The sequence below is a fragment of the Atta cephalotes genome (genome assembly GCF_000143395.1).
Source record: "Atta cephalotes unplaced genomic scaffold scaffold00063, whole genome shotgun sequence".
Taxonomy (NCBI): Eukaryota; Metazoa; Arthropoda; class Insecta; order Hymenoptera; family Formicidae; genus Atta; species Atta cephalotes.
This window is the reverse complement of record NW_012130127.1, coordinates 512,780-528,531: the sequence shown is the minus strand read 5'-3', so window position 1 is coordinate 528,531 and position 15,752 is coordinate 512,780. Positions and strand designations below refer to the sequence as shown.

At 29.4% G+C, this 15,752-nt stretch overlaps 1 protein-coding gene across 1 annotated transcript; it reads right to left on the bottom strand.

The window, feature by feature from the left end:
• Positions 1-1,195: 1,195 nt before the first annotated feature.
• Positions 1,196-12,720, bottom strand: LOC105623721 (protein singed). Its single transcript, XM_012205103.1, has 7 exons — positions 12,658-12,720; positions 10,901-11,144; positions 9,715-9,848; positions 6,248-6,540; positions 5,887-6,047; positions 5,353-5,820; positions 1,196-2,125 (listed from the first exon to the last, which is right to left on the bottom strand). The coding sequence occupies exons 1-7, from the start codon at positions 12,718-12,720 to the stop codon at positions 1,920-1,922; spliced, it is 1,569 nt and encodes a 522-aa protein (XP_012060493.1). The 3' UTR covers positions 1,196-1,919.
• Between the last annotated feature and the right edge of the window lie 3,032 nt (positions 12,721-15,752).

Genomic DNA, 15,752 nt, shown 5'->3' with positions numbered 1-15,752 from the left:
GTGTGTGTGTGTGTGTGTGTACAGGATTTAGCATAACGGTCCGATTTTTTAGATGGTTAAAGAAAAAGGTGATATTTATCTGTTTCATATGGACTACAATGCGATAAAAAAAATTTTTTTAATGTTTTTAATAAAATAAATCAAAGTCATTTTGAATTCTTTAAATAGCACCATACAATTTCATAATATTGTAGGAGGTCTTCAAAAGTTCAACGCACTATTGAGAATGTCACTTTTATTAATGTCTTATTGATTTTATATGTATAAACATAATATGTATATCATATCCATTAATAATAATATATATATCCATATATATATCCATTAATAAAAAAAGACTATGTAAATAAATTTTATTAATAAATTATTTTATTATTATTTTATATAATTTTATTATTAAATTTTATTAATAAAAGTAAATAAATTTTATAACAGATTTTATTGATATATTTAATCCATATGATTGCTCAGTCCATAATGCACGAATAATTCAAAATTATTTTCAGAATATCTTTGAAATATAAGTACATGGATCAGTTCGATAGCCGGCACATTTTTTGGATTTATCTCCGATGGATTTTTTCTTGTAGGAATATTTGAAATTTTTTAACAACATCAATAAATAATATTCAATCTTTGAGAGACAATAATTACAGGTTGTGCAATTTTGAATCAAAATAGTGTAATAACTGTTACGCGTAGTAATATGTATTGGATTGTCCAGAAAGTTCGTGCCGTAAAAGATTTAAATTTAATAAATGAAATTAAAAATTTAAATCTGCGTTTCAATTTTCCTTCAAAATCGGCACGAACTTTCCGGACCCAATAATTTGTTAAAAAGAACAGAACTTTATATTGCAAGTAATTTGAAACATTTACATAAATTAAAAAAATTAATTAAAACTCACATAAAATAAAAATAAAATTTGTTCATAAATCACATAGTTTTTTTTTATTATATATGAATATTTATAATACATGTATCTTTTGTGTATAAGATTAACAAAACCTCAATAAAAGTGACATTCTCAATAGTACGTTGAATTTGTCTTGAAGACTCTTATAATATTATGGAAAAAATTGAATTATTTAAAAAATTCAACCTTGATTTTTTTTATTAAAAACTTTTTTAAATTTTTTATGGCTTGTCTACATGAAATCGATAAATATTCATCTTTCTTTCCTTTTTTTTTAATTGTCGGAAATGTAAAAACAGTGCGGACCGTTATCCTGAACATTTTATGTATATAATATGTATATATATCCTTTAAAAAAAAAAATCTATTTAATATATAAAAAATATACCCATAACGATAGCAAAAACCCATTACTACGCTGTGAGCAGAAAGAAAAATCTCTGTTTCTTTCTGAATGCCTTGATATTGATCGATTTATATTTATAAATTCCTTTTGTCTCAGAATAAGATAAGATAAACTAAACAAGTATATTAATAACGATAAACCAATTTTATGATCAATGTCTCAGGATTATGAATAAACGTGTAAATACATACAAAGGGCATCGATATACAATTGAATTTGCAGTGGCAACTGTATATATCTATAAATATATAAAGATATAAAAGTGTGTGTATTTTACTTATAAAATAGACCGTAATTGTAATAGCCGGTCCTTTGAATATCTCTCGAACTTTTACGTTATCCATGTATAAACCGCCAATCTTGAATATACTGTGGAACCACGAAACTTTACTAAGAAAAAAAAAGTATATATTGCAGTAGAACATCGAATATCAAAAACTCGTCGTTTTGACGCGATACGGCATGCTCGATTAAGTATGTGGCAGGAAACAGCGCAAACTGCCGATCTCTTGCTGTTGTTCCGGGGACACGGTGCTACGAGTTACGACCACAAAGCTGAGGAGGCAGTTGAATACATTTACGTTTTATCCTCCGCATTAGAACTCCCATTTCGTGGCGGACTCATAGTCTGACTCGCCTAAACGCAACGCGCCATTCTTGCCTGCGGTGAGATATCGGCCATCTACGCACTTGATGCAGATGCGTGACGGCTCACGCAGTTCCAAATAAAAACCGTCGGACGGCATGTCTGAATCCACGGTCACTCCCTCGCTGTCTGCATGCCAATATTTACCATTTTGTCCTATAAAATAATAAAGACAAATGATACAATTTATCTGAAGTGGAAGACAAATACTTCTTAATATACAATAATATATAATATATTTTTTTAATGACATTTAATGGGAAAAACGCCACGAACTTTTTCCCATACCTAATAATATAATTAGTTGATTATTCTTCTTATCGCCTTATATTATACAAGGTGTTTGGCAATTCTATCGACAACGCTCGTAAAGCAGACTAAATTGAGTCGAAAAGTCTTGTACTATTTTGCAACAATTAACGAGATATTAATTTCTAAAAATTAAGTGCGTATACGCTACTGCCAAATGCACGCCTATTGGTCGTAATTTCTGGGGATGCGGGGAATTGTTTTCTTTCGCGGCTTTTACCGCGAAACTATTGCTACTAATACTTATAATAAACAACTCCCCGAATGTCTAGCGACCACGATGAGCATGCATTTGGCGATATAACTGAGTGGATATACTTATTCATACACGATCTATATCACTATAAAAATTAATATTTTGTTAACTATTGCCAAAATTATAAAGTGATACAGGACTTTCTGATTCATAATAAGTTTATAAATCAGAACCGTCCTACTTGTCTGCGAGAGTTAAAAATTATCTCGGTAAAATTATCAGACATATATAGCGATTTATGCAAAAAAGAATGTATATAAAGTATTAATTCAAGGTGATTTAAGAGAGGACAGGTTTTGTATAATTAAATTATGTGTGCGCACACGCGCGTGTGTGTGGAAATAAAATTTACAAATTTCAGGAAAAGAAATAAATGGATAGTTCTTCGTTAGATATTATTTACTACTATACTTACTACTATATTATACGGTAAATATTTATATGGAGGGAGCCAATGTTGATGAACTTGACATATGTTATCAAGGTGATTCGTGATCTTGAATGATCTTCAACAAATCAGCCATTGCTCGTTATTTGTTATTAACAAATAAATTATATAAAAACATTTTTTAAATAACACTCTTATTTCTGCCACATACAATATTACAATTACTACAAACATTACTACATCTTCCCCTGCTTATATAATGACTTTTCACGCGAAGCGAGGTCTATCTCATCCTCTGTTGTGCATCTCTTATAGGGGAGAAGTGAACCTCGCTTTGCGTGGAAAGTCCTTATGCCCCATAAGTAAGGAGTATAAGATAGTATTTAATATTATATACATATACTAGAAATAAGAGAATATTCTTTAAACTTTTTTGTTAATAACTTTTTAACGAATAATGATCCACATAGCACACTTTATTCCTGAGGATATCCTAAATTGACAAAGCGATCCCATGGATATCCCATCCACAATATCCAAAGAAAATATCATAAAACATCGTAAGGTATCATAAGATATTCTATTAATATTTTAAAATATTCTACCATATTCAAATCCTTCCAACACAGTTAAGAAATGTCCTAAGGATGCCCAGAGTACAGTAACGGTTTGCAGTCAGAAATAAAAGATCAAAAGTAAAGATATAGTCATACTTATTTTGGCTACAAATGACACGATGACAAAGCAAACTGATACGGAGATACTCGGATAATGTTTCCGAACACAGCTTAAGAATACACAAATTACAAAGATGTGATGACATATATTATTTCAAATTAACCTTTTATTACATTATGTAATAATGGGACAACATACATATTTTTCGCTTTCATAATATTATGGAATACATTCCATATTATGGAAAACATTTTCCTTTTATTTTAGATAACAAAACATACGCATATACATACGCATACATATACAGGGTGTTTCGCAATTTTTGGCCAAGCGCAAATAGAACGGATTAAATTGAGTCGAAACAATTTTCGCAATGGTTAACGAAATATTATAATTACTAAAAATTGCCGAATATTGGTCTTCAATAATTTTTTATTCAAATATTATCAACTTTCAAAAACAACACAGATAAAAATTGTTTATTTTCTTTTTATAGAACTCTAAGAATTTTTTAAGAATTTTTTATCAACTTTTTAGTTGATTTTTTTATTGACAACTATTTTTACCAACATGAGAAAATACGATATTAAAAAATTCTGAAAAAATTTTCAGAACTTTATAAGAAGAGAATAAACTTTTTGTCTCTTGCTGTTTTTCTGTAAAGTTGATAGTATTTGAGTAAAAAATTATTAAAAACTAATATTCAGCGATTTTTAGTAATTAATATCTTGTTAATTGTTGCAAAAATTGCAAAATGATAAAGGGCTTTTCGATTCAGTAAGTCCACTCTATTTACACAAAAGCGCTTGGCAAAAAATTGCGAGACATCCTGTATATTTGTGATACCTCATGGAGTTCCTTGGATATTTCACGGATGTCGTCTAAGACATTTGTGGCTTTCACACACTTGTACATCCCCTGGATATTTATTGAGTAAATAAGACTGTCCATGGATATCAAGATTATCGCGATATCCTAAAATGACCTATCCCTAGGATAAAATGTGCTGTATGAAGAGCAACGATTAAACCTGTTGAGGGCTACTCAATAACAAGGTCAAAGTTATCGGCGTTGGCTCCGTCCATATAAATATAATTTATTTTAAATTATTAAATTATTATTTTATTTATATATATTTATGATTCAATTATTAAATTATTTATTAAAATTATTTAATTATTTCTTATAAACAGTAAAATGTGTTTACGTAAATGTAAAATTTATTTACAATTGTACGACAAGACTTAAATAAGAGAAACGCTATTTGACGGTCAAAATTAAATATTAAACTAATACATATATGTATTCTTTAAATGAATACCAGAAATATGATTGCACGCCGTTACTATCGGATCTTCAACATAATCCTGAAATATTAATAATTCTCCCAAAATTTTATTATCATATTATGTCTTAAAAATTTGTAAAAAACTTATTACAAAAAATATTACGATCGCAAGTCGAACTTTCCGGATCTCTAACATTCCGCGCGAGCGTCCTAAGTTTTAGATCACCAAGGCTACCCTAATGATATTCTTCGCAATCAGTATATGTATAAAAACAATTATTTCCTATTAATCAGTTTTATATTACAACTTAATTTTTTCAGCTCAAATATAATACTTTTATAGAGAATTCATTTCTTTTGCTGAAATAAATTCGCAAATTTTGTCTTCAATTTAACTATACAAAACTCCTGTCCCTTTTTGGCAGTAATAAAACAAGTTAAATAAATTGAAGAAGTGCAATCACCTTTAAATCTGACTTCACCACGTTCGCATCGTTCGACACGAATCGTTTCATAAACAGCCTTATTACATTCGAGCTTTGGACTGGCCGTGCTCTTCGGCCCGACGAAGCCTTGCTCGCATCGCAACACCAGCACGGGCCGATTCATCAGGTAGAAGTAATACTTGGCGGCATCAGAGTCATTGCCATTTAACTCAGCGTTCGCGTAGAGATGGCCGGATCGTTTGGTAGCCAGAAATTTGCCATTGTTCGCACGCAACGCAACTGTGCCGTCTTCTGATTGCCATGCCAGATCGAAAAGCGCGTTCGACGAGCGCTTATGATCCGACGCTTGTATGCCTCCGCCAGCCTCCAAACTCCAGTAACGGTCTTGCATCGTTCGCACGTACCATCGTTTTGTCACTCGGTCAAATTCCAATTGGAATGTCTCGTGACCGGAGATCTCGTCCTGATTGGCCGTCACATCAACACCTAATCAATCAGAGCAATGATCGCGATTAATTTTCAATCACATTCATCCTATAACGAAATAATCACCTTGCTTCACAGAAACATATCGCTGATTCAATGCCGCGACGAAGGATGCCTGCGGCAGAGATTCTTCCAATGAGAAAAGTTCATCGCGCGTAACAGTTGTTGATCTGGATTTCAAAACTGCTTTACTTCCGATCGGTGCTAAATACGCACCATGTATATCCCTGAAAGTTTTAATTTATAGAAATAAAAATTCAATTAGTTTAATTTAATTCGTCAAAATGTTTAATTAACATTGAAATTAATTTAAAAAGATTGCACTTTGTATATATACATTTTTTTTCTTACTAATATAAGTTCATTAAGAAAGATTCTATTTTGATATATAAAAAAAACATAAAAAAGTTATTTAACTAGTAAATACCGAAGAGCGAGAAGACCAGCGTGAAATTCCGCGGCGTAGAGGCAATCTCGCGTGCAGGCGTCCAGCAGTTTGCCATCACGCGCAAGGTACTTATTATTACAAGTATGTAGCGCATAATGACCACCCTCGGACTTAGAATGATTCCCGTGACTGTTGTCATCACCCGTCGTTGGGCGAAATTCCAAAGTAAATAAGGTATCTTCACCCCACGGCACCGGCGCATCTACGTGAATTTCATCCTGAGTAGCGCTCAGATGTGCGAAACGTTTCCTTCCGGCCGATCGAAGATTTACCTAAATAATCAAGTCCTTAATTAAGGTTGCTACCTCTTCGAGTTTGCTCTGGAGATTCTGAGTTTTGAAAATTTAAATCCATTCTATAATTCAATTATTATTTCTCCGAAATACTTAAACAATTACATAAAGGGAAGTGTAAAACATTACATAATTTTTAATTTTAAAAAATAATAACAAATTAAAGAAATTTGTCACTTCTTTAATTTACGTAAAAAGAGTATTTTTAATAATGCATGGAATGATCGTCAAAATGCGCGAAATTGATGCGAAATTATGTACTAAACTGAACATTGACATAAATTGTCAAAAATTCTATGAATTTATCAAAAAAAACTGAAAATATTATATGGAATTTGTCAGAAATACAATATCGAACTACAAATATTTGTGGAAGGAAAAGAAAGAAAAATTAATTTGTATATTTTGTGATCATTATTTATATAGTTTACTATAAAAAAAAATATATATATATATATATATATTTGTTTGTTTATTATGCTGTACTTGTTTTAGCTGAGACATTGCGTCTCTTCTTGTTTCTTGATTTAATCATTTTTTTTATTTTATGATAATTTTGAATTTTGTTTTGTTTTGCAATGTTTATAATAAATCATTTTTGATATAAAGCTTTTTGTTTGTCTCTTGATAGACCGATCATCTATAATCCATTTCTATCAATGTAGATTAATCAGGAAATGGAAATATAGTAACACCGTTACTTTTACCGTTACTTTTTATAATAATGATGCCATAATGACGTTGCAATTTTTATGATTGTAACGATAACTAATTGAGGTTGCAATAAAGTGAGGAAATTATTTTTAAATATAATTTGTCACTATTACGTATTATTTAAAAAAACGTAATTTGTTTATACTAATTATGTAACGCATTGATGTGTTACTTTATTCGTTACAAGTAAAAGTAATTCATTACAAATAATGATTTACTTTCTTCAGTAACAAATGATTTTTTTAATTCGTTACAAGTATACAAATTGAATTTTCAACTCTTATCATTATTGCCATAAAAACTTCACAATATCATTATCAAATTGTTATTATAACAAAATAATTATAAAAAGTAACGGCATTATAAGTAATTAATGTATACTTTTTTTCCTTGAAATTATATAACTTTATTTTTGTTTAATTTACTTTTTATTTTCTTCTCTCATTATATAATATTAGAATTTGATCAAATATTGAGAATGAGTTTGTAATCAATGTGTAGGAATTCTCGACTTTTTCAGATTTGACTATACAGTTTTTTTTAAATAATTTTTTTAAATAATTTAAATTTTTATAAGAAAAAGAGTTTGAAGTAATTTAATTATAAATCAAACATAAGAATTTTGAAGAATTACATGGATAATAAAAGAATGGAGAATTAATGTTTAAAGAACATTTTGAAATTAAAAAATTAAAAAAGTTTAAAGAACATTTTGAAATTGAAAAAAATTAAATTTCACCATAATTATTTTCGTGCAAGAATATGAAATGTTCAGCAATTCTTTTTAAATATGATGTCATGTAGTGAAAATGTAGTAACATCGTTTCTACCAGAATTATCCATAATATTTTTATCAAAATTAAATTTAAATAATTACTACAAACAATGTTTCTTCAATATTTTCCACATAAATTAATTTTCTATTAAGAAGAAAATATTTAATAACAAATTAGTTCCGCTGCTTAAATTTTATTCATTATTTATTTTTTAAAAGATACGGCTCTCGTATTAAGATAAAAAAAGTCACGTGACTCCCCTCCACATTTTTAAGCTGGAGAAGCTCCTTAATCTACAGCAATAGAAACGGGCATAAAATTAACAAATTCTGCTGTAATTTAACTTTGAAAAGTTTAACAATTGTCTCATTAAAATAATTATTTAGTATAAGGCGAAAATTTAATTTAATAAAATACATGCGCATTCGTGCAAAAACGTATCAGAAGTCTATAAGTTCATCGAAGAAGGCAGTTTAGTTAAAAACTATCATGTGTCCATTTCAATCTATTTCTAATTGGAATCAACTTGTGTCCGGAACTGTTATGTGTCCGTTTGGGACAGTGTTCATTTCTGATTGGGATTGTAATCGATTGGCGTACCCTGCTATGTCTGATCTATTTTGTGCATGTATCTAGAACCGTCTCGATTTAGATCCATTATAGCTTTTTACAAATTTTGATGTAAGATCCATTTTATTTATTAATTCAATACATATATATAAACATATCTATTGTTTGATGATCTTTTATAATATCACAGCATTTAGTATCACACATCAATATCATATACTGATACTTAGTATCATATACTCTGTCTTTGCTTTATTTTTGTACTTCATCGTTATTCTATGATCAATGTAAGTATTTCATTTTATATTCTGATTATAATAATTTCAAAGTTTAATATTCCAGTTCAATTTTTGATCACTGTTCAAGTATTCTAATATTATAGACGGTTAACTTTTTATCTCTGAATAATAAGATTAATGATGCTTTTTGTTCGATGACGTTCCACATTTATTCTAATTTATTGTAAAGTGTAGTGCTATGTAATGCTTAGTAATTGTTAATTCTGAAGAGAACTCAAAATCAGGTCAAAGTATTTGTAATTTTATCTTATTAATAACTACTTGTTACACACACAAACAACTAATCTCACAAAAGAGCTTTTCATTATATCTATCTATAATTTATTTCTTCAGAGTCTTTCTTGTAAATTATGGATAAATTTGCTTTGTATTTCTTTTATTTTTAATATATTTCAGAAAATAAAAATATTTACAATTCTTAAAAAATACTTCTTATTTCCTTAATTTTCCTTAATTTTTGTGTAAATTTATATATATTGGAGTTTAAAATTTTTCAAATTGTCAAGAAATGCGTTTTTCGAGTAAAAAATTATTTCCAAATTGGTCAAAGGAATTTGGAAAGACATCGATGGTTCAACATCGTCCTGTATAAAAATACAGTACAATTATAACAGAATAAATGACGTCGGAATAAATCAAAACTGTTAAGAAAAATCAGTTGTTTGAGAAAATACAGTTATATTAGTGAAGTTGTGCGTGTAACAATAAATTGCGTAAAATAAATTGGCGTAAAATGATACGCCATAAACGCTTCACATCCAAACGGAATTTTGAAACGGGCACATAAGGTATACCTGTGGCCTAGCGGCGAGATGTACGAGCCAATACTCCGCCTCGCCTGGAGCCTTAGCGGTACACTTCAATTCATCTTGACTCGAGCCTAAGAAGTAGCCTCTCTGGAGGTTTTTCAGAGCCCATCGCCCGCTGCCTGTAATTTGTCACGATTGCCTTGAGAGAATTGCTGATATACTTTTACCCATTCATTATAGAGCTCCAATTGATCCGGATATTTGAAATAATCGTCTGACTGATAACGCCAAGTCAGAACATAAAAATTGCTTCTCATATCTCGTTCAGTTCGATTAAAAGATAAGATTTACGAATCGATATTTGTAAATATAGAGAAATTTCAAATTCAAAACTTAAGAGCCTGTAGGAAATCAAATAAATTTTTTTAAAAATGTCCTTTATAGAGATATGCTCGTTTTTACTTCGTTTTGAAGAAAATCACAAAATTTAAAATAAAACGTATAATAATTTTCAGAATATTATTTTCAAAGCGGAAAATTGTACGACTTCAGCGATAATCCTTTAGAGGCAGTGCGAGAGTATGCGCGCCGATTTCTAGGCAGAAGTGTGCCGGATCGGCGAGTCATTATGTCGACAAAATCAGTATTTAGTTGCAACAATTTTATACTGTCCGTACAAGATGCATGCATTATTGCACGAGGCTAATATTTTGAATAATATCTACATTAACAGTGTAAATAAATAAATATAAATGAATAAGTAATAAATAAGTGTAAAAATTAAAACTATGTTGTCTTTTTTCGCGATTTTCTCCCAAACAGAGAGAAAATGAGCATATCTCTAAAGGATTTTTTCCTTAGTTTATCGATCTCGAAGTTTGAATATTTAAATTCAGAACACCCTGTAAACTACAACGCGAAAATTATTCCAGTATCGAAATGAGAATTTTCCTTCCCTCCGTTTCCTCATTCATTTCCTCATATTTAATTAAATATATATATCTCTTTTAGCGTCGGCTCTCGGAGACTTCTTATTTATTATTGATTTATATCATTAGAGCCTACACAATTTTGAGATTGTTATCTTGTTTTTTAATGCATTTACTATTTTTTCTTCGTGGAAAACAATCTATCTTGACTTTGAAGATATAAAAAAATTTGTAGAATGTAAAATGAATTTTCTGTGTTTCTGATACTCTAATACAAATCAAACAAAGTGAAGCTCAAATACCATCAGAAGCAAGTTGTATTTGAAAAGCGCATCCTGGATCCGACGAGTCCTCACTTTCGCACGTCACATTACCAAATTGGTCAACCGCTAGATATCGATCCAAGTGTGAGCGAAAGAAAACCTGGTGCTCGCTGCCCTCTAAAGTCCATAATTGTTTTTTCTTCAAGCTCGATCCATTAGCATTGATTTTAAAACCGAATGTCTCCGCCGTTAGATACTTAAACTTCCCATTAATTAACCCAACCTGGAAAACATCATATCTAATTATTATATAACTTATTTGCTTTACTGTTTTACTATTTTAAGACATTTATCGTGTTTGTCGAGTTAGCTCTCAATATTAGATTATGTAAATAAAATGGAATTTATATTTTTGGATAGAAATATATGAAGAGCAGAATTTTTCAAAATTTGCAAAATTTCATTTTTTTAGTTATTTTAGAGATGTTCAATGTTAAAAGACTCATATTGTAAACTACTCTGAGATATGTTCATTTTTTCATCGTTAATTTATATGCCAAAAAAACATAGACATTCCGAAATATTATATTTTCTAACTAGAGACAAATAAAATGCATTTGTTTAACATTTTTAATAATTATTCAGCAATTTTGTTTAGTATTTCACATCTTACTGATTGGCATATTGTTGTTTTCTGTAAAGTGCGTAATTTTTTATATAGGAATTTCTTTCTCGTTTTCTGAAAATTATAAATTTTGGACAAAACATTTTGAAAGTCTGCTTCTCATATGAGGTACGAAGAATCTGTTGAATAAAATAACTAGAAGTTTTAAATTTTTGAGCATAGGGGAGAATAGAGAATACATTGATCTATTGACATACAAGAAGATTTTAATTACTGACGGTATTCTACTTAGAGCGTATAGCACATCTAAAGTCCACAAACCGACAATCCAGAGAATAATAATTTCGACGATCAATAGCCCATTGTATAATTTAGCTTATTATTTACAAAAGATATTCGAGTATGCCTCGATATCCTGGAATTGTCAAATTTTGTAGAAAAATCAGCATTTGAAATTGAAAAATTTAAAAAATTAGGCGATATTGTATTGTAAAAAGATTATGTTTTAATATCTTTGGGTATATAGTCCCTCTTCACAAATGTGCTTATTAATCTGGCGATTAATAGAAGAATAAGAAAAATAAAGTATAAGAAAAAATCCATATCATATCCAACAATACGTCATTGCTATTTAAGTTTGAGTATGCCATTAAGATTTTGAATTCTATATATTTTTCTTTTAATATATATATATATATATATATATATATATACATACACTATGAACTTCTATAAGACTGGTTGTCTTTAATAGTATCTCGTCGGTGCTATGGAAAATAATCAATCGCGTTCTTATAGTTTTTTCTCGTTTTTCTATTTTTAAATAGTGTAATATGCTAACTTTTTTGCAATTTTAACCACGAATTTCTTCAAAAATGGTAATGTAATAAAACAATTTAGTAAAAATGTAAAATAATTAGGATATTAATTTAGGATCGTTTTTTAATGTCTAAAAAATACAGAAAACGATTATCTTCGTTCTTGTGCACTTTTTTTATCAATTATTCATAATTAAATTGTAATTATCTGTGAGGTAATTTTATGCAAAAGAGATGAGAAAGATAACTGTAGATTAAATAGCGGTGATTCACTCTTTAATTGATGGAGATGTCTTCGTAATCTCGGCAAGCTACAGTTTATATTAAGCTAATTTCGATTAATCGATACACACCGTCCATCCTGACTTGTCGACTCCATTCTCGGATCCTACATTCTCCGAACCGTTGCTCTGCATCGTATTACCGTAATTCAGTTACTGTCACTATTGAAATGTATCCCAAGTAGTTTCTCAAATCTGAAATAAATACGTATGTCAATTAAATAACAGTCTTTATTCCAAGCATATGAGCATGATTATTTCGATTAATTAATTAATTCGAATGTAATCAAAAACAGTTTCAAATGCGTCGTTGTGTCACGATAGGGTGCGATTAAAACCTCACTACAAATACTTTGAAATATATTTTATATAATTTACCATTATAATTGACCATCAATCAAAAGAAAGAATTTTATGAAGTGATCAAAGAAAGTTTCAAAGTATCATCACATTGACCGTACCCTTGATCACATCCCCAATAAAAAAAATTTCGATTGCAAGAATTTATGGAATTTATTCGCCTCAGTTGAAGAACAACGCATTTGCTTCTTTATGAACCTCATTATTTTAAATGGTAATTCTTTAATAAAAAAGAATCGGCTCCAATCACCTTGACATATGTTGTCATGATGAGTAGCCTTTAAAAGGTTCTAATCGCTTGTTAATTATTAGAAAGCTATCAATAATCAAAAAATAAACAGTGTCGATAAGCGACATGCTTGGCGACATGTCAAATAATAAAAACATAAAAATAATAAACATAAAAATAATAAATAATGTCGATAATCTATTACATATGAGATACACAGATATAATTAATCGATATAATTAATTCTTAACATTTCAAAACTTATTTAAGTACTTATAATATTGATGTAAAATAGAAATTCATCAAATTTCTAATTTAACCCTGAATTTTTAACATTTCAGAAATTAGTCTTTTACTTAAATCTTATATCTTTCACAATCAAAAAACTATATTCTCCCAGTCAAATGCAGGATAAATTGTAATTAATAAATTCTATTATGATATGTAGGTGACTGTTTTTTTTATTTATATGTGATTTCATTGTTCTGAAATTCTCGTTTTAAGCTCTTCGTCGGCTCAACATAAGAAGCATTGGACTCTTCACATGAGATCTCATATACGTTCTTTTTAGAATTTTTAAGAATAACATCTTTCTATACTTTAATAATTCTGCCAAGTTTATTGAGACTTAAAAAAGGCAGGTTTTACATTAAGATCTCTTTTATAGCATTTCTAAATTTCTTAAAAAGAAAGGAATTGTAAACCATGTTTTTTCCTCTCCTGTATTTCCATCTGTTTGAAAATTCTTACTTGAATAGAGATTTTAACCATGAATTAATCGTGTCCAATACAAACTTATAATGGGATAATCATTCTCTAAAAAAGTGTTATGGTTAATAATTTCAAGTTATCCCCGTGAAATTTAGAATGTGATAATAAGAAAGTTCTATGAATTATGCTCATTAACATGCCCTTTCTCACAAAAAAAGAGCATGTTAATAAGCATGGACCGTACGTCTATTAATAAATTAGTTTCATTTTTATCAATTTCTAAAGTAAATTTCTAGAATAAAAAGAATTAAAAATATCGAATAATTTGTTGATTAAATAATGACTGACATCGCTATGTCATCGACATACCTAAGATAAAATGATAAATCAATTCTAAAAATCTTCAAAGCTCTACTCTACATCTTGTATTACTAAATCTGATTTTTCAAAAATTAATTTTTTTTATTTTTCAAAAATTTTTTTATGCATCAGGAATTGTAGATATTCACAAAATGAAGATATTAGGTTCAGAACTATTCGATCTGAATTTTCGATAAGAAGTTAGCAACCCATTTTTTTAAACCGATGTGAACCTTCAACTTTCTTCACATTTAATAATGCTTCAGTATTCAATTTTTTTGTATTGTTTTCAATATTTTTGATAAACTCGATGCAATTGCTCATTCTGTTACTGGTAGTGAGAAATTACCACTCAATTGCAACAAGCATTGAATGTAAGAATTGTATTGTTAGAAAGATTGATGAACCGTTTATTCTTAACAGAACTCAGAGTAGAGAAATCACTTAATTGAGGAAAAGAAAAAAATTTGATAACAATTTCCAAAGCATCATTATCATTCTGTGATAAAGGAAAATAAAAGGAAAATACGTAAGTATTATTTCCAAAAATTGAGCAGAAATATTCAATAGGTTTTGTATTCATTAAGTTATCATTACTGTAATTGAAATTGATCAGTTCATTTCCTTATCAAAATTCTTGTAAAAACATTCGATGAATTATTCTGTTTTTTAAAAAAATGATTTGCATAAGTAAATATTCAACAAAATATTTGCAAGATGAAGTGTATAAATTATATCTATGTTTTCGATGCAATAGCTTAAACGCGTCATTTAATATTAAGTATCCTACACTTTAAATCTAACATAAAAATTTTTTGGGGGTGGTTTCCTTATACTATTAAATAATTACCGGTAAAAAAATCCCATCAAGTTTTAACATTCCAGCAATTATCTTGAATTAGTTCAACATAATTATTTTCAAATCTGCATCTGATCTAATTTTTATACATACTTTAGCAAAACGATTCTTTTCGTGTATATAACGTAAGTCTATGAGAAAGAGTATGGGAGAGGCACATTGAAGTATGGAAGGGTGGTCTTTATGTTGCGCGTCGATTGAGAAATTCGCCAGTGCGCGTATTGATTCTTCGAGTCTCATCCTAACGCTATTACTAGCGAACGCACGACGTCTGGCTCCCCGCAACTCGGAACGAAACATTTGCTGTTATTTGCCGGGTAAGCGTTCGCCAAACCTTGCTTCTCTGCATTCTGCTTGCACCTGTCATGCGGCGATTTCGCATCATTTTACTCTGGTTTTTTCTCCAATTTCACAGCGCGCGATCGCAATTTTGCTACATCCTTACGTTATTATAACGTTAACGTTAATGCACCGTCTGTTCCAAAATCCTTTTTAAGAAGTTTTCACTTTTTTAGAAGGAGTAACAGCAAAAGTTTTTAATCTCGCGATTTTAGAATTGAATTATGTACCAAATGATGTTATGGCGAGACATCAATCACAAAAACATTTTAAGTTGAAGTTAGAATTAGTTTAAGAGATATAATAGGA